The sequence below is a fragment of the Augochlora pura genome, chromosome 7 (assembly GCF_028453695.1).
Source record: "Augochlora pura isolate Apur16 chromosome 7, APUR_v2.2.1, whole genome shotgun sequence".
Taxonomy (NCBI): domain Eukaryota; kingdom Metazoa; phylum Arthropoda; class Insecta; order Hymenoptera; family Halictidae; genus Augochlora; species Augochlora pura.
Window position 1 is genome coordinate 16286834 of NC_135778.1, and position 23930 is coordinate 16310763.

The 23930-nt window shown below is 32.0% G+C and overlaps 6 protein-coding genes across 13 annotated transcripts; 3 read left to right on the top strand and 3 right to left on the bottom strand.

The window, feature by feature from the left end:
* Window positions 1–639: 639 nt before the first annotated feature.
* Window positions 640–3065, bottom strand: LOC144472126 (uncharacterized). The gene is made up of 6 exons (XM_078184887.1): window positions 2756–3065; window positions 2411–2660; window positions 1592–1715; window positions 1301–1482; window positions 974–1117; window positions 640–900 (listed from the first exon to the last, which is right to left on the bottom strand). The coding sequence occupies exons 1-6, from the start codon at window positions 2932–2934 to the stop codon at window positions 718–720; spliced, it is 1062 nt and encodes a 353-aa protein (XP_078041013.1). The 5' UTR covers window positions 2935–3065; the 3' UTR covers window positions 640–717.
* A 22-nt stretch (window positions 3066–3087) lies between these two features.
* Window positions 3088–6237, top strand: Rfwd3 (ring finger and WD repeat domain 3). Of its 4 annotated transcripts, XM_078184878.1 has the most exons (5): window positions 3088–3339; window positions 3431–3542; window positions 3605–3825; window positions 4096–4206; window positions 4284–6237. In XM_078184878.1, the coding sequence occupies exons 3-5, from the start codon at window positions 3807–3809 to the stop codon at window positions 5777–5779; spliced, it is 1626 nt and encodes a 541-aa protein (XP_078041004.1). In that variant the 5' UTR covers window positions 3088–3339; window positions 3431–3542; window positions 3605–3806; the 3' UTR covers window positions 5780–6237. The 4 variants fall into 4 exon arrangements, with proteins under 4 accessions (XP_078041004.1, XP_078041007.1, XP_078041005.1 ...); XM_078184881.1 differs by having other exon boundaries at window positions 3088–3542; window positions 4293–6237; XM_078184879.1 differs by having other exon boundaries at window positions 3088–3542; window positions 3612–3825.
* A 464-nt stretch (window positions 6238–6701) lies between these two features.
* On the bottom strand, window positions 6702–10224 carry Ubc4 (ubiquitin conjugating enzyme 4). Of its 2 annotated transcripts, none has more exons than XM_078184891.1 (5): window positions 9925–10224; window positions 8740–8892; window positions 8295–8377; window positions 8049–8212; window positions 6702–7987 (listed from the first exon to the last, which is right to left on the bottom strand). In XM_078184891.1, the coding sequence occupies exons 1-5, from the start codon at window positions 9985–9987 to the stop codon at window positions 7851–7853; spliced, it is 600 nt and encodes a 199-aa protein (XP_078041017.1). In that variant the 5' UTR covers window positions 9988–10224; the 3' UTR covers window positions 6702–7850. The 2 variants fall into 2 exon arrangements, with proteins under 2 accessions (XP_078041017.1, XP_078041018.1); XM_078184892.1 differs by lacking the exon at window positions 9925–10224 and adding an exon at window positions 9546–9639.
* Prps (phosphoribosyl pyrophosphate synthetase) lies at window positions 9325–17715 on the top strand. 3 transcript variants are annotated; one of them, XM_078184885.1, is made up of 7 exons: window positions 9325–9444; window positions 11089–11302; window positions 12038–12221; window positions 14740–14763; window positions 15918–16141; window positions 16216–16549; window positions 16629–17715. In XM_078184885.1, exons 1-7 carry the CDS (start codon window positions 9378–9380, stop codon window positions 16719–16721), a joined length of 1140 nt encoding a protein of 379 aa, XP_078041011.1. In that variant the 5' UTR covers window positions 9325–9377; the 3' UTR covers window positions 16722–17715. The 3 variants fall into 3 exon arrangements, with proteins under 3 accessions (XP_078041011.1, XP_078041010.1, XP_078041012.1); XM_078184884.1 differs by lacking the exon at window positions 14740–14763 and adding an exon at window positions 13466–13537 and having other exon boundaries at window positions 9326–9444; XM_078184886.1 differs by lacking the exon at window positions 14740–14763 and having other exon boundaries at window positions 9330–9444.
* Window positions 17478–20750, bottom strand: LOC144472127 (metallophosphoesterase domain-containing protein 1). 2 transcript variants are annotated; one of them, XM_078184890.1, is made up of 5 exons: window positions 19819–20750; window positions 19517–19661; window positions 19163–19439; window positions 18840–19066; window positions 17478–18264 (listed from the first exon to the last, which is right to left on the bottom strand). In XM_078184890.1, the coding sequence occupies exons 1-5, from the start codon at window positions 19939–19941 to the stop codon at window positions 18200–18202; spliced, it is 837 nt and encodes a 278-aa protein (XP_078041016.1). In that variant the 5' UTR covers window positions 19942–20750; the 3' UTR covers window positions 17478–18199. The 2 variants fall into 2 exon arrangements, with proteins under 2 accessions (XP_078041016.1, XP_078041014.1); XM_078184888.1 differs by having other exon boundaries at window positions 17478–18779; window positions 19819–20596.
* Window positions 20751–20948: 198 nt separating this feature from the next.
* Window positions 20949–23396, top strand: Mcad (Medium-chain acyl-CoA dehydrogenase). Its single transcript, XM_078184883.1, has 10 exons — window positions 20949–21122; window positions 21274–21352; window positions 21463–21630; window positions 21727–21827; window positions 21903–21983; window positions 22063–22193; window positions 22270–22378; window positions 22465–22605; window positions 22695–22970; window positions 23039–23396. Exons 1-10 carry the CDS (start codon window positions 21108–21110, stop codon window positions 23189–23191), a joined length of 1254 nt encoding a protein of 417 aa, XP_078041009.1. The 5' UTR covers window positions 20949–21107; the 3' UTR covers window positions 23192–23396.
* The last annotated feature ends 534 nt before the right edge of the window (window positions 23397–23930 follow it).

A 23930-nucleotide genomic window follows, 5' to 3' on the forward strand; every position in this document is an offset into this window, starting at 1 on the left:
CAAGTTGAAAAGAAGAAGTCGAACAAACAGATCTAATCTTCATTAGGAAAAGCTGTTTCGCTGGAATAATGTGATGCGGAAGTTTCACTTTATTTTTACGTAATTAACACGCTTCAACGAATATTATATGCCGCTAACAAATTGAATTAACTTATGATTTAGATTCGCGCGATCTACGATATCCGATTATTGCAGACAGTGCTTATGTAATATATTTCGATGCAACGCCAATAGACTGTACACACCTTTCCTATCGGTTTTAATTATTATCAAACAGTGGCCATTTCAATCGCCAACGGAACAGGTTATTCAGTAAATTACTGAACGGTGATCAAGTATTTTTATCGTCGATAAAAGTCACAGGAGACTGCCGTACAAGTAAAAGTTCAAGTAACGACCCTGAAAACGACACGACGTCTCCATTTGGAGCAGTATAATTTACTTGTGCAATAAATCCCATTAATCCCCCGTTGTCGCTCGAACCAATTTTATAAGAAAGTCCGTGATGGAAATTGAATCCTTTTTCCAATCCGGATCAAATATTAGCATTGAGACTGCGAAAGCCGACAAAATGACATAGTATCTCTGTACACGCGTAAGCAGCGCCGAAGTTGTAAACCGTTACCTGTAGCTCGTAAATAAGTTAATTTATTTCTTGAATTGCGTACAAAATTGGTATAGGCATTCTAAGTATTAGAGGAGAATCGAAAGCTGATTTCACGATGTCGGATATTTGCCGATCTTAATGGTCCTGGATCTCAGATGTAATTTTGGTGAATCATTCCTCTGGTACGGACATTCCGAGTTTATCAGACCCCACAGGTTCTTCTGGCTATCCGTGGCGTAATCGGTTATGCACGGACAATCCTCATTCTGCACAAGAACCGTGTGGCTTTCCGCCTGGAAATAAAGAAAAGGAATACAACTTGCTACGCAGGTAACTTATGATGATAGCGAATGAAAAGGTAATTACTTCGAGGGGAAGTCTCGTGTCCCAACGAACGCTGGCTCTTTCCGTCGGCATGAAGTAGTGAAGACCGTCCTTGACATCGCAGAAGAGCGCAGACGAGGCGGCCATTTTAGTGCCGTGCCATGTCACCGTTACGTTAAATGATTTCTGTTCCATTAAAAATGATCACTTACGATTAAACAGTAGAAATCTTGTTGTTATTAAACAGTAGAAATCTTGTTGCGATTAAACAGTAGAAATCTTGTTGCAATTGTCTGCAATTGCTTTCTTGAAATAGTCGTTTTGAATCATGAAAATAGTTAAGATAAGAAATTGATTGTCTGTGCTTACGCTATTGAAAAAGTTATTTTTCTCAGCCCAAAGGTGTTCCAAATTTATGCTAAATAAGTCGAGACTAGCGGGCCCGGTTAGGTATAACACCGAACTTTTTATGGAAATGGCGAGTTCGGCGCTGAACACTCGAGGCATTTCCGGTCCGTGGATCATCTTTATCGTCCACCATTTTCCTTTTTCTGGAACAGTGAGAAGAACATCGATTGCAGTTTAGTTTAACATATTTATTATTAGAGATTATAGAATGAATCACTCCTACGATAATCTATGATCATTTTGTATAATTACCTAATGTGAAAACTATGATCGATTCTTCGCCAGCATCCCCGATGTACGCAGTGGATCCAGACTGATCGATAACGAATGCTCTTAAATTATTTGTTGGCACGTTCGTCAATTCGGTAGACGAAATCTTGGCAGGTAATGAATTCATTTAAACATTAATTGTAATAAATACAATAACAATCTACATAATTGTAACGATACAGTAGATAAATTATATTTTTCTGTAATGTTGATCGTAACCATAATCGAACTCGTTGTAATAGGGAAATCCCCAACTTGCAATCACTATTGATCCATGTTTATATGAAATATATTATTTAAAACTTGGTTTAAAGAATACATTTTAGGTACCCTTGGTTTATTTTTTCATACTCGAATTTGTTATAATTAATGTTTTTAAGTAACTCTACAATCCAGCTTCGTTCGAGGCCCGTACAGCGCCAATTGGAGCATTGATAAAACGCTGAAACTGTTAGCCATAATCGAGTGTCGATAATCTAGCTAACAGTTTGGGCGTTTTGCCGCTACCATAATTGGCGTTGCACGAAACCCCGATAATGGAGCTTCAGTTTTTCTCCGACAGGAGCGCCACCATCGTCCGCATATGCAACATTGTGCAGCATGTAAGGTTGACGAAAAACACCAATTATGACACAATTAAACAATAAAAATGTAAACCAAAAGTACCGAACTGTTCCGAAGGTTCTGCTGCGTCGATCTCGTGTATGAAAACCAGATGAATAATCGATGCAGTGGAAATATTTTTACAAGCAAACTACAAATTTTTCAAACCGAAAGGTTCGAATAGATTGTTTTCCTTACCAATTGATTGTTCCTTTTCAAGTTATACAAAACGATCCTAGCAGAACAATCATTGTTATCCGGCACTTCCAGGGCCCATAAACGTCCCCTAATGTCCACGCTTACATCAACGGTAGATCGAAGACAATTTATCTTATCGTATAGGCCAGATGAGAACGCTTTTCTGGCTTTAACAGCGGGAAAGCTTATTTCCGGCCAAACTGCTTCAAACAACGTGTCGACCTCTTCGGAAGATCCATTCCTCTGCCATCTTTACATTGCAACAATTATCATTATATCTTCTATATCGTACCTCTTGCAATCTCTTTGTATTTGAAAAAAATAATATAGGATGAAGAAAGATACCTAGGTATAGCTAAGAAAGCACGATTGCGCCAAATGGAGAAACTTGAGATGAAAACGTCTTCTGGAAGATCCACTGCCTCGAAATTCCAACTGGTAAATTTCCCGGAAACGAAAATAAACGCGATAAAGACCACCAGTTCACTGATGATAAGAACATTTTTATAGCTATGGAGAACCATGGTAAGAATTGGAATGAATTAAATAGCTTTTTGCAGAGGCATATCAATTAGCAGAGGTACTGTAGACAGCCAGTCAGCATATGCTAAAGTATTTGCTGATTGCAAATCAGCATTCTATATAATTTCGCAGAGTTGCAGTCGACGTGCTCCGTTGTCGGATAAATAATTTTGTTGTTGAACACGTTATTAACAAACGTACTCAACTGTTGTATAATATAAGATGGTTATGTTTAATCCGTTAAACATTGGAGAAAATATTCATTTTACCCTAACACTGCTCAGAGCCATTAGTTATATATCAATTTCTAATCTCTACTAAATAAAGCTACTCCCCATTTCCGGATTGTAAGACATTTTCGAGACGCCCTGTATAGTTGATGAAATTGAAAAAGATCATATTCGTTCGTATGTGTAATTCTTTGTAATGGAAAATAAAATGTGGTATTGCAATAAAGGATTTCGATGTGAAATGAAATAGGACGTTTTATTTTTTTAGTTACAATGTAGTCAGAATTTTACGTAGAGCATAAGCTTAGCTGTTACAAAAACACATTGCGCTGAGATAGAAAATTCGTTAAAATAAATGAATATTGAAACTAAAGAATAGTGTAAGTAGTGTATTTATTTTATACAATGTAAAAGCAAGTACACATATTTCGACGAATTGTAGGCTACAGTTTCATGCAGTAAAGGTCATGCGAAAATTCTGTTGTATGTAAACATCTTTGTTGTCAACAACGTGCTTTCTTAATTGAAAAGAAAGAAAGATGTTACTCTATTTTCTACGAAGAAGGAAATTGAACTACCTACTTTAAGTTGCTCTTATCTTTTAAGAACTTATAGATACATACTTTCTATTCCATTCATATTAAATGGAGGTTATGGACGGCAGTAAGTGTTGACAATAAGTCAATTTTATGTAATATTTATGACAAAATGTCATGATTATATTATTCTTAAATATACGATATATTGAAAATGTGTAGAAAAATTATTAGAACACTTTCATATAGTTTTATGTCATAAAGTAATGCAAATTTATGAGTTATTCCGTATGTATTAATTTCTTTTACTATACATCTGTTTCTAGCAAGCATATGCACAATATTGCGATAATCTGTAATTATACTAATAAATGATATTTCTAATTAAATATTAAAGCTGAAGACAATCCACAGATGGAAGATACGGACGATAATCACTCTGAAGAGTCTGATAGTAATGACAATGCTGATAATAACATGCAGACTGAAGATCGTGAGGAAAATACAAGTAAGCAACTTGACGTATAACATATATAACATCTATATTGCGTAATGTGTACATTTCACACTATACGTGTCTATCAGATACTGTAGAAGATAGTGAGGAATCAAAGGCAAAGAGAGCAAAAGAAGAATCTTTAGATGAATCTGAAGTTGATTCTGATCAGTCTTGTCCTATATGTATGGATTTTTGGACCAGCTCAGGGGAGCATCGTTTGTGTTGTTTACGTTGCGGTCATTTATTCGGACACAGTTGTATTTTAAAATGGTTACAGACTTCTTGTACCAGTGCAAATCGACGTTGTCCCCAATGTAATAGAAAAGCTGCTGTTAAGGACATTAGAATGTTATATGCCAAAAAACTGACATCAATAGACACCACTGAGTTAGATGCATTAAAAACACAATTAAACAATGTCAATGTCGAAAAGAATCGTATAGAACAGGAATTGTCAACGTATGTAATTAGGCATAAATTATTTGAACAACAAATAACTAGTATGCGTAATCGTATATCTGAGTTAGAAGCTAAACAATCAGAAATAACTCTGCATTCTACTCAGAATATTTCTAAACATGCGATTAAAAAATTCCACTTAGATCGATCTATAGAGGTATGTAAAGATGGTGGATGTCGTGTACTGGACTATAATCCCTGGTATGGATTTTTAGTTGTTTCTCAAAAATCAACGAACTCATTATTTTCGGGTTACGGTGTTAAAAAGATTGATTCGGATAAATTTCAGCCGCGTCAGTTTATTTTTCTACATTCGCAAGTCATAAGAGACATTACATTTAACAAGAACCAACGTTCGATATTGCTTAGCGTTGGTTTTGATAAATGTGCGAAACTGATGGACATTCAAAATCACATTGTTATGCACACTTATCAAACGGATTATTCACTGTGGAGTTGTTGTTGGGCAGGCGATAATCCAAATATATTTTTCGCTGGTGCCCACAACGGATCAGTAATGCAATTCGACATTAGACAAACTTCTGGAGCTATAGAAACTTTGGAGAGTCCTGGTGATAGATCACCAGTAGTTTCTCTAGCATCAGTACCTTCTAATCCTGGTAGTGGTATTAGTCGAGGAGGTTTCATTGCATGCCGTTTTAATACATGTTATGCATATGAACAGACAGAGTCGAAGTACTTGCCTAAGCAAATATTTCTTGAAGGGCCATTTGTATCTGTATGTTATGATGAGAAGAGCAATCATGTTCTAATATCTTCTCGACCGAATCAAAGGCAACCTCATGCTAGACACATAGCGTGTACTATAGAAAAAGGTAATGACGTATCGCCCGTCTGTAATGTTGTACACACATTTCACGCTGGCAACTATCAGTTGTTATTGTCGCGACCATGTTACGTAAATACCGAAAATGAAACATTAGTTGCTGGATACCAAGAATCTACAAGTTGTGTATCTTTGTGGAGCATGTCCACTGGAAAACAAGTAAATACGCTACCTGTATCTGACCCTGTTGTTGATATGTGTGCAGTCAATGTTAATAGTAATCTATTTTTAGCAACGCTTTCTCGGAAAAAAGTTAGAATTTATAATCATGGATAAACGTAATTGTTATAAAAGCAATAAAACATTTAATATATTTTGTATACCACAATTCATACCCAAAGTATCTTTAGCATATATCACATAAAGTCATAATTGAAAAAGCACAATATTAAATTCCTTGCTGCATTTACTACTTTAAAGTTTGAATACTGTTCCTATGCCTAAGATCATGTGATAAAATCTAATCTAAATAATTAAAAACAAATTTTCCAAGTACAATTTTTATATACTTTACTTGTCGTTCACTGTACATGCATAACTTAAACTGAAAAGAAACATTAAAAATGAATTTGATAAGTTATCAATTAGTTTTTAACGACATAGGGTAAACATTTTATATGATTGCTACAAACAGCATTTAAAAATGAGATAATGATTATAGAAATAATAAGTATATTTATGTATATTTCAGTAATGTGATTGATAATAGCTTAGAAAATGTACTGAACTTAAGATTACTGTGTATATATGTATATACATATATTTTTGTTACTAAATACTAGTTATTTCTGTTAAAGAAGCGAATCATGATAAAAGGGAACTTGTATAAGTACTTTCAATGCTAGTCCTGAAAAAGTTATTTATTAATATTTTCAGAATATTAAATTACATTTAGGACGTTTAATGATATTGTAACGAATTATTTTCACAAATTAACCCATGTATACTTATTATTTTAAAATAAGTAACTTTAAATCAAACTGATCGAAATTCAGAATCTAACACACCTCTAACACAGCCTGCGTATAAATTATAAAAAGATGTAAAAAAAGTAGTAAAACTCCGTCTTTAACACTGCCATGGATATGATATTGTTTAATTATATTTAAACAAAATCTATGTAACATATATGGGATTAATACACATAATGCTGTACAGATAGTATTTTAAACAAGTTCGAAATGTATTCTACATGTGCTAGTATTTTATTATTCAGTTTATAGGTCATCATATTTCCTTCTTAAATTATTTATAAATCGGCAATTCTTCACAAACCATTTAATTTTATAAATACTAATACATAAGTTATATAGAAAACTGTATTTTCTGAAATTTGTAAACTGGAAGTTTAACGTGACTTGCAATACAATATTATCTGATGCTCTTTTGTTATCTGTTTATTATAATAACTTGCAAGTCGAATATTATCTTTAATAATTGTAGCGAGTGCAATTTGCTTTTTAAATGTGGAATGTACATCTCCAGCTTCAAACATGGAAATCTATGCATATTCAATAATGTATTTATAATTAATATATCAAATTATAGAGTTCGAAAACATAAACCATCACCGAAGATGTACAAATTTAAATATTAATAATACAGCATTTATGTTTACGATTCTTTTTACAAAGTTCATGTAACGCTAACAAGTTGATCTATTTCTGTAATGTACAATCAGGTCTAATTAAGATTAACTTCTATACGCTGTATAGAAATTTATAAAAAAATCCATAATGAAATTATGAAATAATCATTATCTTTGTATTGATATAACAAGAACAATTCAAAAATGAATTATATCGTTTAGTAATTCTGAAAGAAATTGAACAAAACAATTCACAAATTAAAATTTCATATAATATAAGGAAAGGCCAATGATTTCAAAATATAATTATTTATACAAAGAGATTTAATGAATGCTCAACACGTAAATCTACCCTTTTTTTTTTTCTTTAAAAGAAACTTGATAAATGCATTGTTTCCTCCTTGTAACAATAAAAAATTTCGTTGCTTAAATAACATTGTTAAAATTTTAATAAACGTAAGATGAATTTTTTCTTGATGAGATTCCTTTTCAAAACGTAGCTATCAAGTTGGACTTAACAGATTTTATTAGTTACTGTTCTCCATGCCTATCTTACAAGTTAAATAAATGACTATTATTTCAAAGATATTAAACCAATTTCCTGTGAATGTTTTTTACCACTGAAATATTGTCGTTACAAGTGCTGAATTTGATTATGAAACTGCTATGGTATCAATACTTGAGTGTGGTATTACAGAAGTTTTTGTAATGACAAAATGAGCAGTGCTTTTATATGACAGATTAACTATACAGTTATCACTAACTGAAGAGCTGCTCAGTGGCACGTTCCAAATCCCAATTATAAGATGATAAAGCAACTCTTGCATTGTGTTCCTCAATTCCCATATCTGTTAGTCGCCTTATTTTGTCATCTAAATCAGGCATCTTTGCTGGTCCTATAAGCATTCCTTTAATTAGACTAAAATATACCAAGATTGGCAGAACTAGTATACTTACCACCTGCATACACAAATGTCCAATGCTTGGCAGTTTGACGGAACATTTCTGGATGTTCCTTATACTGTTTAGCTACTACTGCATCTTGCGGATCATCTGGTTCAGCTGCAGCTAATAAAGCTTGCAATGATAACAATACTGTACGTAAGGTCATTGCAGCAGCCCTAAAGATCATATTTATAATATTAGATACACTTGCAATACTGAATAAACAAGCTACATTTTGTACAATGTACTGGTATTTACCACTGATCCTTCAATATATCCAAACAAATAGCACCTGTTACTGAAGATATATTAGGATGCCATATTTTTGTTATAAATCGCACCTATAAGAAAAATTAAATATTTAGTAAATTATAATACTGTACTATAGCAGATTTACACATGTATTTACATGGTTACTTTTTATAATTTAAATGATGAATAAGAAAAGAATAATATCAACAGAACTTAAATTTACGTGAAATGTTCACCACTATTCTAGTATTACATTAAAAAGTAATTGTAGAATTATAATTAGTAAACACTAAACAATAAATTCAATCACATGACCCCACTCAAAAAAGATAAACTTGGAAATTGCTTTGTCATGTTTTAGGTTATACTAATCTGTTTTAATCTCAAGCAGCATAGAATTGATTTTTTATCATTAACATATATTAATCATATTGACTTACAAAGTGCTTACTTTAGGAGGATTGAAGGGATATGTCTCGGGAACTTTAATCTCGAGTACAAAATTACCTCCTTCATATGGTGTGTCTGGTGGACCCGCAATCTCACCTTTTAATTCAGTATAACTATCATTTACTAATTCAACCTTTATCGCACATTTTGCAACCTGCAACATAGTTTAGAGAAATTATTAGCAGAAAAAATGTTTTCTGAAGGGATTGATCATATTCAAGTCGACTTGAAATTCTTTTCATGGAGACTTACATGACTGAATATATCAGTAGTTTGCATAACATAAAATTCATCTTATATCATAAACAATTGAAACTAATAATTGGCTAATTTAGTGATTACTTCATTACACATATTTCATATATAATAAATGTTTTATTGACATGTTTGTTTTCCTAAAGACCGATTAGGTACCATGTATTGTAAAATGTAAATCATGGAGTTTTTTAAATTGCCTACAGAAAACAACCAATGACCTATTGACACCATCATTTGATAAAGAAATGACGTTCTCTTTCATAGTGATAATCGGTAGAACGGTTATAGTACAAAGATTGTAATACAGCAACGCAATGTGCCTACGTATAAACATGTGAAGTTAAACATTTGCATCGTACCATACGTAAGTGTGCATACAAAATGGATCACCTAAAACAACACGAGACCAAACAAGAATGTCAGTGCTCTCAAAACATGAACAATCATGGTATGTACCATACAAAAACAGAGATTCCAGAAAACATAGAAGAGATAAAAGTTGATCAACAACATAACAAAACAAAAATCAAAATTCACCCCGATACGCACGATTAAATTATCTTTTAATTCATTGAAGTATCTCTGTAACATGCAGGCAAGCTATGTACAGTCATATTTCTTCTTAACTGAAAATAATGAATAGAGAAATTCGTTTAACGTAATACAATGCATGCGCTCAATTGTCGCATTCAAATAACAATTTCAAAATTAGGTGACAGTCAAAAATATCATACAACAGGTGCCTACGCTTTGTTCGCGGTGATTTTATCAACCAATGAATCGCGGTACATTTTTGTCACACTACACATAAAACATCTTGGGAACAATGTCATATAATTGCAAGATATTGTTAGGCAAATTCAATATCCAGATTTGGCGTGAGAATAATCGTATTTCTTGAAATCGTGCAATGCTATTATTCACTCACCTCTTCGCTTTTTATAACCTCTTTAAATTCGCGTTTGATTCTCTGTGCCGCAATGTTCGCCATAGCTCCCGTATCGATGAGACGGTCAGCACACTGTCATCGTCATTCAAATAGATTAACGAAGTTCTCTGAGAGCGTCAACGTGCGCGAACTTTTCAGGTAATCGTACTCGAATTCGCTCTCTCTTTCTATTCAGAAAAACGATCGTTCTAACTCGTGCTCTATGCCAAAATCTCCGCTCACGGACACATCCAATTTATCATTCAATCGCCGCCGGCGCCACATTGATGGAGCAAGTTGACTGTCACCCGCTGGTGTCACCCTTTTGAATTTCGTCTACGTTCACGTCATTGTTTATTACGGCGCCAAATTGCAAATAGCAACGACAAAAACTTCGTCGTACTTTAATTATTTAAAGAATTCGAAAAAGACATTCTATAAAAATAGTTATTCGGAAGATATCACACAAAAATCCCCAGTATTTCGAGAAAAACCATAATTACGGTTTAATCATTGCGTAGCCTACGATGATGGAATTCCAAACTATATTAGTTTCACAATTCTCAAGAGAGATACATGTAATACGTTAAACCATCTTTAATTACTTTTAATAAAAATATGTATTTAGAAAAATACTATTTATAGTAAAAATTTGAAATGTTTCACTTTAATATTAGTTATTTATAGAAAACGCCACAAATGTCCCCAGAATGTTCAGAAAAACTTTAATAACGTTTCAACCATTCTATAGCGTACGATTATCGTATCGTTTTCGAATTGTGTAAGGAACGCAATAAGTTGGCTTATCGACAATTCAATTTCATGTAAGCGGATACCGAAAACAATACGATCTATAATCGTAATTTGAAATACTTCATTCCAATAGTGACAGTTATTCGTCTCGGTGAATGTGAGGTTTTGTATTGCAGTAATCATGGCAGATTTAGTCGATGACGCTTCTGAAGGTATTATAAATTTTGCTGACATTATCAAGCAGGCTCGTTGATTTCGCTGTTTGTTATTCAGTCAGTAATAAATAGAAAACACATGATAAGAAATACGTTTGCGCGGTTATGCCAGACATTTGGTGGGCGGAGCATAGGAGCTACGTCACATCCGGTTTTGAAAATCATCTCTGATTGGACAGTCCCTCCGTGGTTTCAGTTTTAGTGATGCCTGTGTCCCAGCCAGTGCGTGCCAAGAGTTTGTTACGCGCAAACTTAGAAAATTCTCGCGGACGACTTTTGCAGAGCAGAATGCCAAACATCAAAGTCTTCAGTGGCACGTCGCATCCGGATTTGGCTCAGCGTATCGTCGACAGGCTCGGCATAGACATTGGAAAGGTTGTCACGAAGAAATTTAGCAACCTCGAAACATGGTAATGGTCGCAATCACCGCTATAACCACGTTATTGTCATTACCTTAAACTGAGCTTTCGACCACGTGTCACGCGATATTTCGTTCACGTTCTTTCTTTTAATCGTGTTTATTCACGATTGATAGAGATTTTCAAGCATCTTGGCGTTACGTTGTTAATATCTTTCGTTAATTTATCAACCCTATCGGGGTACAAACAACCCCGTCGCGCAAGGCCGGTTTCCCCGTGTGTTGCTAAACCGCGACGTTTAAGTTGAAGGTCAACTAGTACAATTATTAATATATCATCGTAATAAATTCTCACATCGGTGGACCTTTGTGAGCATTACTACACAATGCCGAGGAATCAGATCGCCCATACAATTGTTAAAGACGTATTTAACTACCACTCTATTGTTCGTGCCTTTGTTTGTTTCTATTGTGCAGTATGTAGAACACCATTCTTTTACAGAAAATATTCAATTGTACTTTAGAAAGCAATTTAATACTCGTAAATGAGTCGATTCATGATATATATTGTTAAGTACCCGAAAAATTAACATATATTAAAAATATTGATCAAACATGAACAATTATATCTATTGATTATATCGATTTTCTTAATCTATGTGTACTCTTGTGTTATCGAATTATACATTTATATTTAATAGTTTTTGAATGTTTGCGTTTCTGTTGATTATATAATGATATACTTATGAATATTTTCAATTATAATTATGATTGATTTGTGCTGTAGTGTGGAAATAGGAGAATCCGTTCGAGGAGAAGACGTGTACATTGTACAAAGTGGAAGTGGAGAAGTAAATGACAATTTGATGGAACTATTGATTATGATCAATGCATGCAAAATTGCTTCAGCATCACGTGTGACAGCAGTAATACCTTGTTTCCCATATGCGAGACAAGATAAGAAGGATAAGGTAAGCTATTCCATAAAAGGAGGAATAATATATTATTATATTTTTGTGATCTAGCATAGTTTAATCATGGAAACTTAACAGAATAATTCTGTAAAATTAATATAATTATATTAGTTATGATCTTACAGTTTTGTCCTTATTACATGGTATCTTTTAGCACATACACGTATGTACTTTCACTATAACATATCAAGTACGTGTCACAATGTTGTACCTGAATTGATCGTCAATTATCTTCACAAGAAGCTTGTCTATTGGTTCTTTACAAAACCTCTAATTAAGTAATTAATCGTTTTCAATGATGCAAGTCAATGCAATACTTGCATCATATGCTACAGCATTTTGTTACCATTATGATTGATGTATCTTATGTGTGTGATGTCTGTTTTAATATAAAATATCTATATCATTATATAGACACATATTCACAAATTTGTATATATATTCAATTTTATTGATTAATATTTTGCCAATTAAAGAAGTATATATTAATTCTACTAAACAATTTAAGGGAGTATTCTGGTTAAGAAAAATGAGAAAGAATTATTTTTAAATTTTATTATAATATTAATAAAAATATGAACCAAAATTTATGGAGGAAGGCTTTGTAATTTTGTAGTGAAATGATCTGGAAATTAGTTTAAAATATTACATACTTGTTTAGAATACCCCCTTAATATGATAATATAATACTATTTATTAGTACAGGAAAGAATGGAAATATATTGTGTGCAGTAGTACTCTGTAACATCATTAAAGCTAATAAACAGTGTGAAGATGAAAAACTTATAAAATTAAACAGCTTATAAAAAGAAATTACGCTTCAGTGATTTTAATATTTTAGGTATATATGTAACAGTTATCTAATTGATATATGCCATTAATTAACATGATTAAACTGCTTTGCATATGTAAATACAATAGCCAATTATGTAGGGAAAAGTAATACTATTTTTAGAAGATAGTATCACATGTAGATTTTTGATTCATGTTTATGTCATATGCCTACATTCTTTTGTAATTAAATATTTTTTCTATGTTTAGTCCCTTAAAGAAAGTATCTTTGACATGATATTCATACCCTGTACATACTGCAAATATTCCATATAGAAAATAGATTAGAATGTGGAACAAACTGTTTACATTTTCTGTAAACATAAATAATTAAAACGAGGATATCGCTGAATGTAGGTGGATATCTCGTTTGAGAAGAAGTTAAATTTTTTTCTATGATATCTTCACAGGGTGGTGATGGAGGTGACAACTCAAATTCTAAGAAACAAATTGTCATGAAGTCAAACGAGTGGAAATTCAGGGTAACTTGTAGCGGTCTTTTTACACCCAATTTACGGTTTTATAGCTTTGCAACAGATCAATGGAGCAATATCATTTTTGGAACGCAAAACTTGATTTCACATCATCACATAAAATGTGCTTGCAACATTTTTGCTTGTCTCATTGGGATATATCAAATGATAGAATTTATACTACGGAATATTAATGTTGTCCCATGTAATATATATTATTTCTGTAAGATATAACTAACAGATGAAGATCAGATTCTAGATGAAATTACAGTAATGAAAAGAACATTTACAGAAATGAAAAGTAACATGCAGTTTTAAAAACATATTGGGAGCAATTTGTGTGTTATAACTACACACAATCATCCATTATAGCATGAATTTAGGAAATTATGGGTATCTATCATATTACACGAATTTATATATCTTAAAAATTTTATAAGAAATTTGGTACACATTTGAATTTTAAGAAAAATGATAAAACATTTCAATCATACACATGTTTGCATGAATTAATAATTGGAGAATATTCATATCAATCAAGTTATACATTTGACATTATTGTAGTGCTTCATTTTATATTTCATATATAAAAAATACTATGAATTGTATGGAATGTCGTAAGCACTCAGATAATATTTGTTGTTTCCTGTATGGAATAATATTGATGTCTTACTCAAAACTAAATTGTCGAGTCTGTAAACAACAAATACATTATAAACTGAGGCATTGCGTTCAATAAATAATCTAGGGTTATCGAGAGTTTGATAACCCATCTGAATATTGCAAAATCAGTATTCATCGAGGGGGGCCTCTCGTGCATTATAAGACCAACACACGACTGCATACTAAATAAGCTTTGTTCTATTAAATTTCTCAATTAAACAAATTATTCTTATGATTCGTTTCAAATATTATTACGTGCATGATATATTTTTACAAACATAAATGCAATAATATGATTTATTTTACAAAGATTTAATAGAGCATGCAATACCATTAAAATAATATATGGGTATTTTAAACATATATTAAACATTTATAAAAAAAAAAATAAAGTAAACTTTAGTGTTGGAGAAACAATTTTTAAATAAACTTTGAAGTATTTCGTAGGTTTCTTATAAATTATATTTTAAGACTGTTAAAGATAAGCCTTCTTGTTAAAAAATTTATAACACATGCCACTAAGATTCTGAATAGTTGGGTATTTTCAGGATTTTGTGCCCGACCTCTCTACAGTGAGTATAAGAGCAATTAGATTGTCGAGTGAAGCGTTTGTAACTATAACTCGATGAAAAATTCGATTTGTAATATCACTTTTTAGTTTCTTACAGAATTTTCTTTGTAGGACTAACAAAACTTATAATTGTTGCTATATGGCACAATGGTACCCCCATGAATGAATGAATGAATGAAATATTTGGTCAAAGCATATTGATATTTGAATGAGAGGGCAAAATATTAATATAATAGCATTCTACATATATTTTTAATAATTTATGTACATATAACGGGGTACACAACTGTATGTTATATGGGTACTAATTTTTATGTTGCTAAAAATGTTATTGTCCAAATATACTAATAAGAAAAATATGCCTATCTAATTAACAGAATAGTGCTTTGGCAAAAAAAGAACTGTGATTGTGTCGCCTTATTAATAGTATGCAAAGCCTTAATGTAAAATTAAGTGACTTGCGAATACAATTTTTCGTTAAGGTATTAACATTAGTCAGCTTTTGTGAAATTTATGCTCTCAACAAAGAAGTTTATTAAGATGACCCAATTATAATCATTTCCCTGAGCACAATGCATTGATTATTATACTTAAACTTTCATTTTGTTACATTGTGTTAACTATAATGATTTAATAATACGTTTATCATATTCCTTTGTTATAATTTCAAATTTACTAGACATGTTTTTTGTACAACTTCATCCCCCTTAAAGTTTCCTGTAAACAATTTACGAATCAAAATGCACTGTGTTCCATTTTCCACCTATAAGTTTGAACTCTGCTTTACTTATACTTTTTGTTGAGTCTAACTGGGGTGCATTTGCAACATATATTTTTCCTTTTAATTTCTTTTTATGTACACATGTACAAGGTATTTTTATAACAAATAGTCCAAAATATGGCCATTGTATTCATATTTTGTCCCCTCTAAAAAAATTCTATAACTTTTGTTCTTTGACATGTCTTTTCTTTTTTTCTATAGACAATGTGTCGGGTTCTGTCTTATTTTATTTCTTGATTCGCAATTTTTGCCAATGCTACAAAGACCTTTTAACAGCAATTTTTTTCAAATTGCAGGATATTTCCAGTTGCAAATGGACTTGAGAGACTCGCATAAATTTATGAAATTTAAATCGACAAATATTTATTTTTCAGAGTCGTGCGCCTATTTCAGCAAAATTGGTAGCAAACATGTTGTCGGTAGCAGGAGCTGATCACATCATTACAATGGATTTGCATGCTAGTCAAATTCAAGGTTTTTTCGACATTCCAGTTGACAATTTATTCGCTGAACCTGCCGTCTTAAAATGGATTAAGGAAAATATTGTTCAATGGCGAAACAGTATCATTGTTTCTCCAGATGCGGGTGGTGCTAAGAGGTAGTATAAAAATACATATAAATAAATATATATAATATAATTTCGTTCTTAAATATTAAATTTTATTTAATCAGGGTAACATCTATAGCTGACCGATTGAACGTTGAATTTGCGCTTATACATAAGGAAAGGAAAAAGGCAAATGAAGTTGCCAGTATGGTACTGGTTGGAGATGTAAAGGATAGAGTTGCCATTCTAGTAGATGATATGGCTGATACTTGTGGCACTATTTGTCATGCAGCAGAGAAACTATTAGAAGCTGGTGCTACAAAAGTCTATGCGATTTTAACACATGGTATCTTTAGCGGTCCAGCAATTAGCAGAATCAATAATGCCTGCTTTGAAGCTGTTGTAGTAACAAATACCATTCCTCAAGATGGTCATATGACGGACTGCCCGAAAATCCAAGTGAGTAGATAGCTTTAGAAAAAAAGCTTTAACGAGTAAATAGACAAATTTTTTATATATTATTTGCATTTTGTTTTAGTGCATTGACGTATCAATGATGTTTGCTGAAGCCGTAAGAAGGACTCACAATGGTGAATCTGTATCGTACCTGTTTTCGAATGTACCGTATTAGATCCAAATCTTCCTGATAATGTACTCTATGAAACTGTGTAAGACGAGTGTATTCCTTTTACACGTGTTTACTGTTATTCATAGTTTAGTTTAAAATAATTTGTCTACAGGAAAAATCTTGAAATAACTACTGATGCCTTCTTTTTTTTTTAAATTGTAAATCGTATGTGCTCCTCTTTCATTCTTCTTTGATTTGATATAGTTATACATGTGTGTGGGACGAAACATTAGATAGATAAAGTGCATTGTCCACATTGATCAGGCATAAGTTGATGATTAGTAGATACAAACAGGAATCCTCAGAAAGAAATTGTGAAAAGTTAACTAAATTTTCACTAGGCTGCTACTTATAAGTGCAGAATACATTACTATCTTGTTTAGAGTACAACTTGAACGGTACTCCGTTCTCTAACGGAACGTTAAGAGTGAAGTACATCTATTATCGTGATGTAAACTGACGTTACGTTTATCCTGACTGTATAATTCAGGATAAAATACCTTGTCATGGGTGCATATAAACACTCGTGCGAAATAATTACGCCATTAGAGGCATATCTCGTTCTGACAAACATGTGGAAAAAGTTTGCAATATTCATGTTAAATATTTCACATGATCATCAAAAAAGCTAGCTTTTTATAATTCTGATATCAATGCGGTATTATATTTGAATACATCATGTGCAATAGGAAAATAACATTAATGAGACATTGTATTTTTTTCGACTATCTTTTACTACCAGAATTTTTTAAAACTAAAAACAAAAATGTGCTATTTATACAAACGCATTTCTATTGCAGAATATACTATTCTTCTTATTCAACAGAGAGATCTGACTTTACAATCACGTACTCTGTTAGCTTTGGACCAATATAACATGAAAATATAAGTCAATATAAATGCAACATTGTTTATATGCAAACTTTTCTTAATTCGATGAAACATGCCACCTGTTACTGAATTTGGTATTATAATAAATATTTCTACAAAAATGCAATTATAATTTTTTATTAATGTATTGGAAAAGTTATATACACGACTATAATATTGCTTTTAGTATAAAGTTAATTTAATTGAATGCCATAATTCTAATCTTTTATGATGTTTTAAGTATTTAGAAATACTTATTGTATTAAAAGTTGTTAATTGTTGTTAATTATCAAATTAATAGACTAGCTTCGGTTCCGTAATTAAATATACATGTTGATCTACGGTCTATATGTTGCACTATAATACTCAAATTTTACTATATTTTATTAAATTGTATTATTCATTATTTGATGCATTATACATAATGAAAGATGATAAAATGTGGTGAGCTGTAAAATCTATGAAATAAATTAACATGTTTCGTGATCGCATTATAAAATATTTTGTGCTCGTAATCGTTAATAATATAATTTAGATCTTATATGTAATTTACGAGTTAGCAAGGTTGTGTAACATAAACCATAATTCAATTCTATAGTATTATGTGCAACTCAATGAAATATAAGAATCTTATAAATTAAATCTAATAAGATTCCTGTAATTTCTTTGAACACCACTGAAAAAATATTCTAAATTAATACAAACTAAAATTCTATTTAAGTATTAAAAATATTCTATTTACATGCTGCCTTATGTAAATAAGAATACTATAATAATCATATTTTTATATTTGTAAAAAAATTATACATGACAAATTGAAGTTCAATACTTTCTTAATATCACAATGTAACACTATTATCACAAAATTGTAATTTATGAAATCCGCTTTGTAATCTTCATTTTTTGAAAACAAGACATTGATTACAAAAAACGAACAGAAATTGTAGAAAAGATCGCAAAATTATACTGATAAATAAAATTAAATACCCTATTTTCTGTTAATTAAACATCCTATTTGCATAAAAAATGCAATTACGAAATTCATTACTATGATTCTTAATTTTTATGATTTCTGAAAACCAGATGGTAATGTTATATCAAAGACCACCGGTAGATTACTTGGCAAGTAATTTAAGTCACATGTTGATGCATTTATATATATTATTTTTCCATCAGATGAGATACCGTATCCTGTTAAAAAAGGAAGCATGTAATCTTATTTTATGTGGTAAAAAAGGAAATTGAACATACCTTCATGAATGTGGCCAAACACATGATATTTTGGTTTAACTCGATTTTGCACTGTAGACAATAATTCTACACATCCAGCTCTTACTCCACTGCAACATAAATCTCCATGACCTACAGGAGGAGTATGAGTTATAAGAATATCTGTATCTGATGGTATCATTTCCCACTTTGAAAGACAGGCTTGACCACGTGGTACATTAAATGCCCATTTGCAAAATTCTGGTTGCCTAAGAGGAAAAAAAAAGAAGATATTTTCTTACGTGCCATAAATATAATTTTATATTATTGTATATTCTGGTACGCTGCTACCTTATTATACTTACCATGGTGTACCATATATTTTTATTCCATGTATAATAATCTCAGAATCTTCTAAATAAATACAATTTGTTAAGTAATCTTTAACATTGCTAGTTTGAATGGCTTCTTCCAAAGTATCTTTAGACATTCCCAGCGTAGGTATGTTATCCAAAATACTGGTCCCTGTGTGTTTCTGACGTTCTCCACTACTGTGCATTGTAAATGGATGAGTAAACGTAGAATCAAAGCTAAGCTCATGATTGCCAGCAATAACAATCTTATTTTTATGTGGCAAATTACCTAGGGCAAGAATACTTTTAATGCACATTAATAAAATACGTTTTCAAATGTAAAAATTTGTATTTTGAGATAGTCACCAATCCAATTATTGAATTCTATAACTTCTTGTAAGCTACCACATTTTGTAAAATCTCCTGCATGGATAAAGACATCTCCCATAGGTATATCGAATTTTATAAATGGTGTTAAAGAATGAGTATCACTCATACAGACAACACGAAGCTAAAATATAAAAGTAAAGAGGCCATATGTGGTGGAACTGTTATCATTTCTTCCTATTATTTATAGAATTGCAACTGCATCGGTAAACACGTTGACATTTTTAGGTTAGTTTTAGGTAGATAAGTTGAGATAACAAAACATAATCTTAAAATTCAACCTTATCATTTGGAGCTTCGGTAGTTGGAAGCTTGGCATTTATTTTAATAACTTTTTGTTCCTTTGACAATTCTCTCCAGGCTTCTGTTGGATTGTCTGTCAGTGGATGTATCTCTATCTTCATGCTGAGACGATTTTGATATGCGATTGTCAGTTGCAGTTGTTATTAAAATAACAAATTCAAATTAGTGAGCATTATACACGCTCAATAAATTTCATAAACGTATTAATCTAACTTCATTTTATACACTCTGCTTACAAAAATTGATGATTGTTTCATCAATGACAACTTTAGGTAGGGTTACTGTCATTTATTTACTATTTACTTATTGATTTCTATTACATAATATCGTTACATGTCAAATTATTTATTACTAAGTACTCTTTTAATATTCCCCCTAATCTTTTAAATTTTATAGTAATACGTAGCCAATTCTAGAATTCTTAATATTTAAATACCGGAGATACAATCACAATTTTCGCGCCTAATTTTGCAGTCCACATGTGAATCTTATCTATGAGATTATGCAAAATGGAAACTGATTTTACGTGTTGAAAATAAATTGTAGTTTTTGGATTCCTTCTAATACACTACAATAGATTTTCTCCGATTTTTCCTTATGCTTGTAAACAAAGATGGATATTGATAAATAATGAAATAATCTCTTCCTCCCAAATTGTCCATTTTTGTTTATAAGGTGAGGCGGACTTAAAGAGGATTTACTATCTTTACTCATGTACATATTTATCACTAATTCATGCTAATATGCAATCATTAAATATTCATAATGTGAAAACATAATAATTTCACAAAGTGCAAATTTATGTATCTTAGCGTGGTTGCACGGAAACCTAAAACGACATTACTTATTTCATGGTTAAATAAAATATCTATTTGTAATCAAAATTTAATTTACAAAGTTGTATCGTATCAATGACCAATTCACAGCGAATTTATACGTGACATCTTGAAATATCTGTAGATGGCATAATTAATGTTTTCTGCTGTACATACAATACTGTTCAAAATCTTTTGAAATTAATTCGACTACGTAGTTTTGTACTTTGACCATCGGACCTTTTATCTGGACTTTGGCGTCAGTGTCTTCTTCCTATATTTTTAGTACAATGTTTTTTAATTGAAGATATACACGATAAAGTAAATGTATATTATTAAAGGAGTTTGTTAGTGCAAGTCATTTGTGTGTTGACCGATATCTAGTGTACGCACGGTAACTTTTACGACAGAAATTTGTTTCTTTAGTTAGTGTAAATAAAAGACGACAAAACATGTTTTCACGATCGGTATGTAATCCACTCTAAAACAACTGAAACGTGAAATTAATAGAAAAAAAATGAAAAATTTCACATAGAAAATACTTTTTACATCGACAAATTAAAAATTTTTTACACATGATTAAGTTATCTATAAATTAAAAGAACATATGTTTCATAGGTGGTTAAAGGTGTAAAATGTCAGAAATTCTTACGAGCATTTTCATCAAACAATGCACTTGCTATGGGCTACAACTTTGGTTAGTGTAGAATAAAATATATATGTTCATATAACTATATTGTATTATTAATTTTTTGGTTTTATTATTTTAATTATAATTATATTTTATATATTTTGTTTGTATACTAGAACTGACAGATACTCAAAGAGAGATGCAAGAGTTGGCACGCAAGTTTACAAAAGAAGAAATTATTCCAGTAGCTGTTGAACATGACAGAACTGGAAAATATCCGTGGGAAATTATTAAAAAAGCTTGGAGCTTGGGACTAATGAATAAGGAAGTTCCTCAACACTGTGGTATAGTTATATATTCACTGACCCAAAAATTAAGGTCATTGCTTGAATCTAGTTTTTAAATGTACAATATTAATTTGCAATATGTTGTTATTATAGGGGGAATGGGTCTTGGTGTTTTTATAAGTTGTTTAGTTGCGGAAGAATTTGCTTATGGATGTACAGGAATTTCAACAGCAATAGAAGCATCAGGATTGGGTGTAAGACTTCTTGCATAACAATAATTGTCTCAAATTTGTAAAAGAAACACACTGTATATTGTACATATGTTTTAGCAAGCTCCAGTAATTGTAGCTGGTTCAAAAGAGCAACAGAAGAAGTATCTTGGAAGATGTCTCGAAGAACCGATTGTAACTGTAAGATGACTGAATATAAAGTTTACCCTATGTACAAAGTGAGCATAAATTTCTATTTTCATAATGTAAAAAATCACAGGCTTACTGCGTTACCGAACCTGGTGCTGGATCAGATGTGGCAGGTATTAAGTTAAAGGCTGAGAAAAAAGGAAAGGAATGGGTCCTTAATGGTACCAAAATGTGGATAACAAACGGCGGCGTAGCTAACTGGTAAAATCAATTTATTGCGATATACAGTATAAATCCTATGTGAGATATATATATAATATATATTTTTTTTCTACAGGTACTTTGTATTGGCTAGATCAAATCCTGACCCACAAGCACCACCTAATAAAGCTTTTACAGGTTTTATTGTCGAACGTGATAGTGAAGGCTTAACACCCGGCCGCAAGGTAAGTTTTCTGATTATATAAGAGTTATTTAATTTAAAGAGATAACTTCACCCACTGAGAGATAATTTTTGTTGTGATATCCGAAGGAAATAAACATGGGTCAAAGAGCTTCTGATACACGAATGATAACTTTCGAAGACGTGAGGGTTCCAGAGGAAAATGTTTTGGGTAAAGAGGGTGAAGGTTTTAAAATTGCTATGCGAACCTTTGACAAAACTAGACCTCCGGTATAGTAAAACTGATGCTTTACGAAATAATTGTATAACACTAAAGCATTTAGACATCTTTCTTCAATTATGTGTTATTATCTTTATAGGTGGCATGCGCAGCTGTTGGTTTAGCTCAAAGAGCACTAGATGAGGCCACAAAATATTCGTTGGAACGTAAAACCTTCAACAAACCAATAGCAGATCATCAAGCAGTGGCATTTATGTTAGCAGACATGATGGTTGGCGTTGAAACAGCTAGACTGGCCTGGATGAAAGCTGCTTGGGCAGCAGATCGAGGCATTCCTACCACAACAATACTTGCTAGCATTGCAAAATGTTACGCCGCCGACGTAGCCAATAAGTGTGCAACGGACGCTGTGCAAGTACGTAATTAACTGTAAAAAAAGTCTGTTCGAATTTGTCATCCTGATTTGAATGAATTATTTTACAGGTTTTCGGTGGTGCTGGTTTTAACACCGAGTACCCGGTAGAAAAATTGATGCGAGATGCAAAGATTTATCAAATATACGAAGGAACGGGACAAATTCAAAGATTGATTATCTCTCGTAGTCTCTTTGCCCAGGCTAAACAAAAAGCTGGCTAAGCGATCAAATGTTGAAAGAAAATGTATATACGACACAGTAATAAGCGTTAATCATTAGTAAAATATTTTATCATTGTTGTCATATATCAACTTATATTTTTATACAAATTTATGCTTATTAAGAGCGAACGTTTTATAACTGTTTAATATATTGCCTTAATTGTATTAAGACTTTTCTACTGACTAATAAAGTTGCGTAAAAATATTATTGTACCTTTGATGTAGTGGTTCAACAATGTTTCATATTTCGCGGTTTCCGATGCCAGGTAGCGCTGCAAACGTTGTCCGAAAGCGTTAGTCAAGTGTATTGTACAATGAAAAGGGATTACATCGCATTATGTCCGTCAGGCCATAGTTTTTACATGGTTATATTTGGTGAAGTCGTGCGTGACGAGTTATGCAACATTCGGTGTAAAAGCGCCCCATAATAGGACGTCCAGATATTGTGACACCTGACCTACTTAGACAGTATCGTCGTATTTAAGACAGTGGTAAATTGACAACATTTATAACGCGAAAAACGCATTTGACAGCCTTTCAATTTGCAGATTCTAAATGCTTACAAACACGAGAGAGCAGAGAAATCCTTCGGAAATTGCGTCTTTCCGTAATACATTATTGGAACACAGTGCCGTGTCTAGTAAAGCCTGGTACCCATATAAAGCTGTGGTCGATACGTTCCTTCTTTCGAACTACTTTCGCTTTTTCTCATACTCGGTATCGGATAATTGAAAACGAA

Coding starts and splice junctions, on each gene's coding strand:
- LOC144472126 (XM_078184887.1), bottom strand. CDS start 2,934: ATGGTTCTCCATAGCTATAAAAATGTTCTTATCATCAGTGAACTGGTG. Junction 2,661..2,755: donor GCTTTCTTAGCTATACCTAG/GTATCTTTCTTC, acceptor TGCAATGTAAAG/ATGGCAGAGGAATGGATCTT. Junction 901..973: donor ACACGAGACTTCCCCTCGAA/GTAATTACCTTT, acceptor CTTTATTTCCAG/GCGGAAAGCCACACGGTTCT.
- Rfwd3 (XM_078184879.1), top strand. Junction 4,207..4,283: donor AGATCGTGAGGAAAATACAA/GTAAGCAACTTG, acceptor CGTGTCTATCAG/ATACTGTAGAAGATAGTGAG.
- Prps (XM_078184884.1), top strand. CDS start 9,378: ATGGATCACCTAAAACAACACGAGACCAAACAAGAATGTCAGTGCTCT. Junction 12,222..13,465: donor GACAAGATAAGAAGGATAAG/GTAAGCTATTCC, acceptor ATATCTTCACAG/GGTGGTGATGGAGGTGACAA. Junction 13,538..15,917: donor CAAACGAGTGGAAATTCAGG/GTAACTTGTAGC, acceptor TTTATTTTTCAG/AGTCGTGCGCCTATTTCAGC.
- Ubc4 (XM_078184891.1), bottom strand. CDS start 9,987: ATGGCGAACATTGCGGCACAGAGAATCAAACGCGAATTTAAAGAGGTT. Junction 8,893..9,924: donor AGGTTATAAAAAGCGAAGAG/GTGAGTGAATAA, acceptor ACTATGTTGCAG/GTTGCAAAATGTGCGATAAA. Junction 8,378..8,739: donor ATCCCTTCAATCCTCCTAAA/GTAAGCACTTTG, acceptor TTTTTCTTATAG/GTGCGATTTATAACAAAAAT.
- LOC144472127 (XM_078184888.1), bottom strand. CDS start 19,941: ATGAAGATAGAGATACATCCACTGACAGACAATCCAACAGAAGCCTGG. Junction 19,440..19,516: donor AGAATTCAATAATTGGATTG/GTGACTATCTCA, acceptor TTCTTGCCCTAG/GTAATTTGCCACATAAAAAT. Junction 18,780..18,839: donor GTTTGGCCACATTCATGAAG/GTATGTTCAATT, acceptor CTTTTTTAACAG/GATACGGTATCTCATCTGAT.
- Mcad (XM_078184883.1), top strand. Junction 22,606..22,694: donor TTGACAAAACTAGACCTCCG/GTATAGTAAAAC, acceptor TTATCTTTATAG/GTGGCATGCGCAGCTGTTGG. Junction 22,971..23,038: donor GTGCAACGGACGCTGTGCAA/GTACGTAATTAA, acceptor ATTATTTTACAG/GTTTTCGGTGGTGCTGGTTT.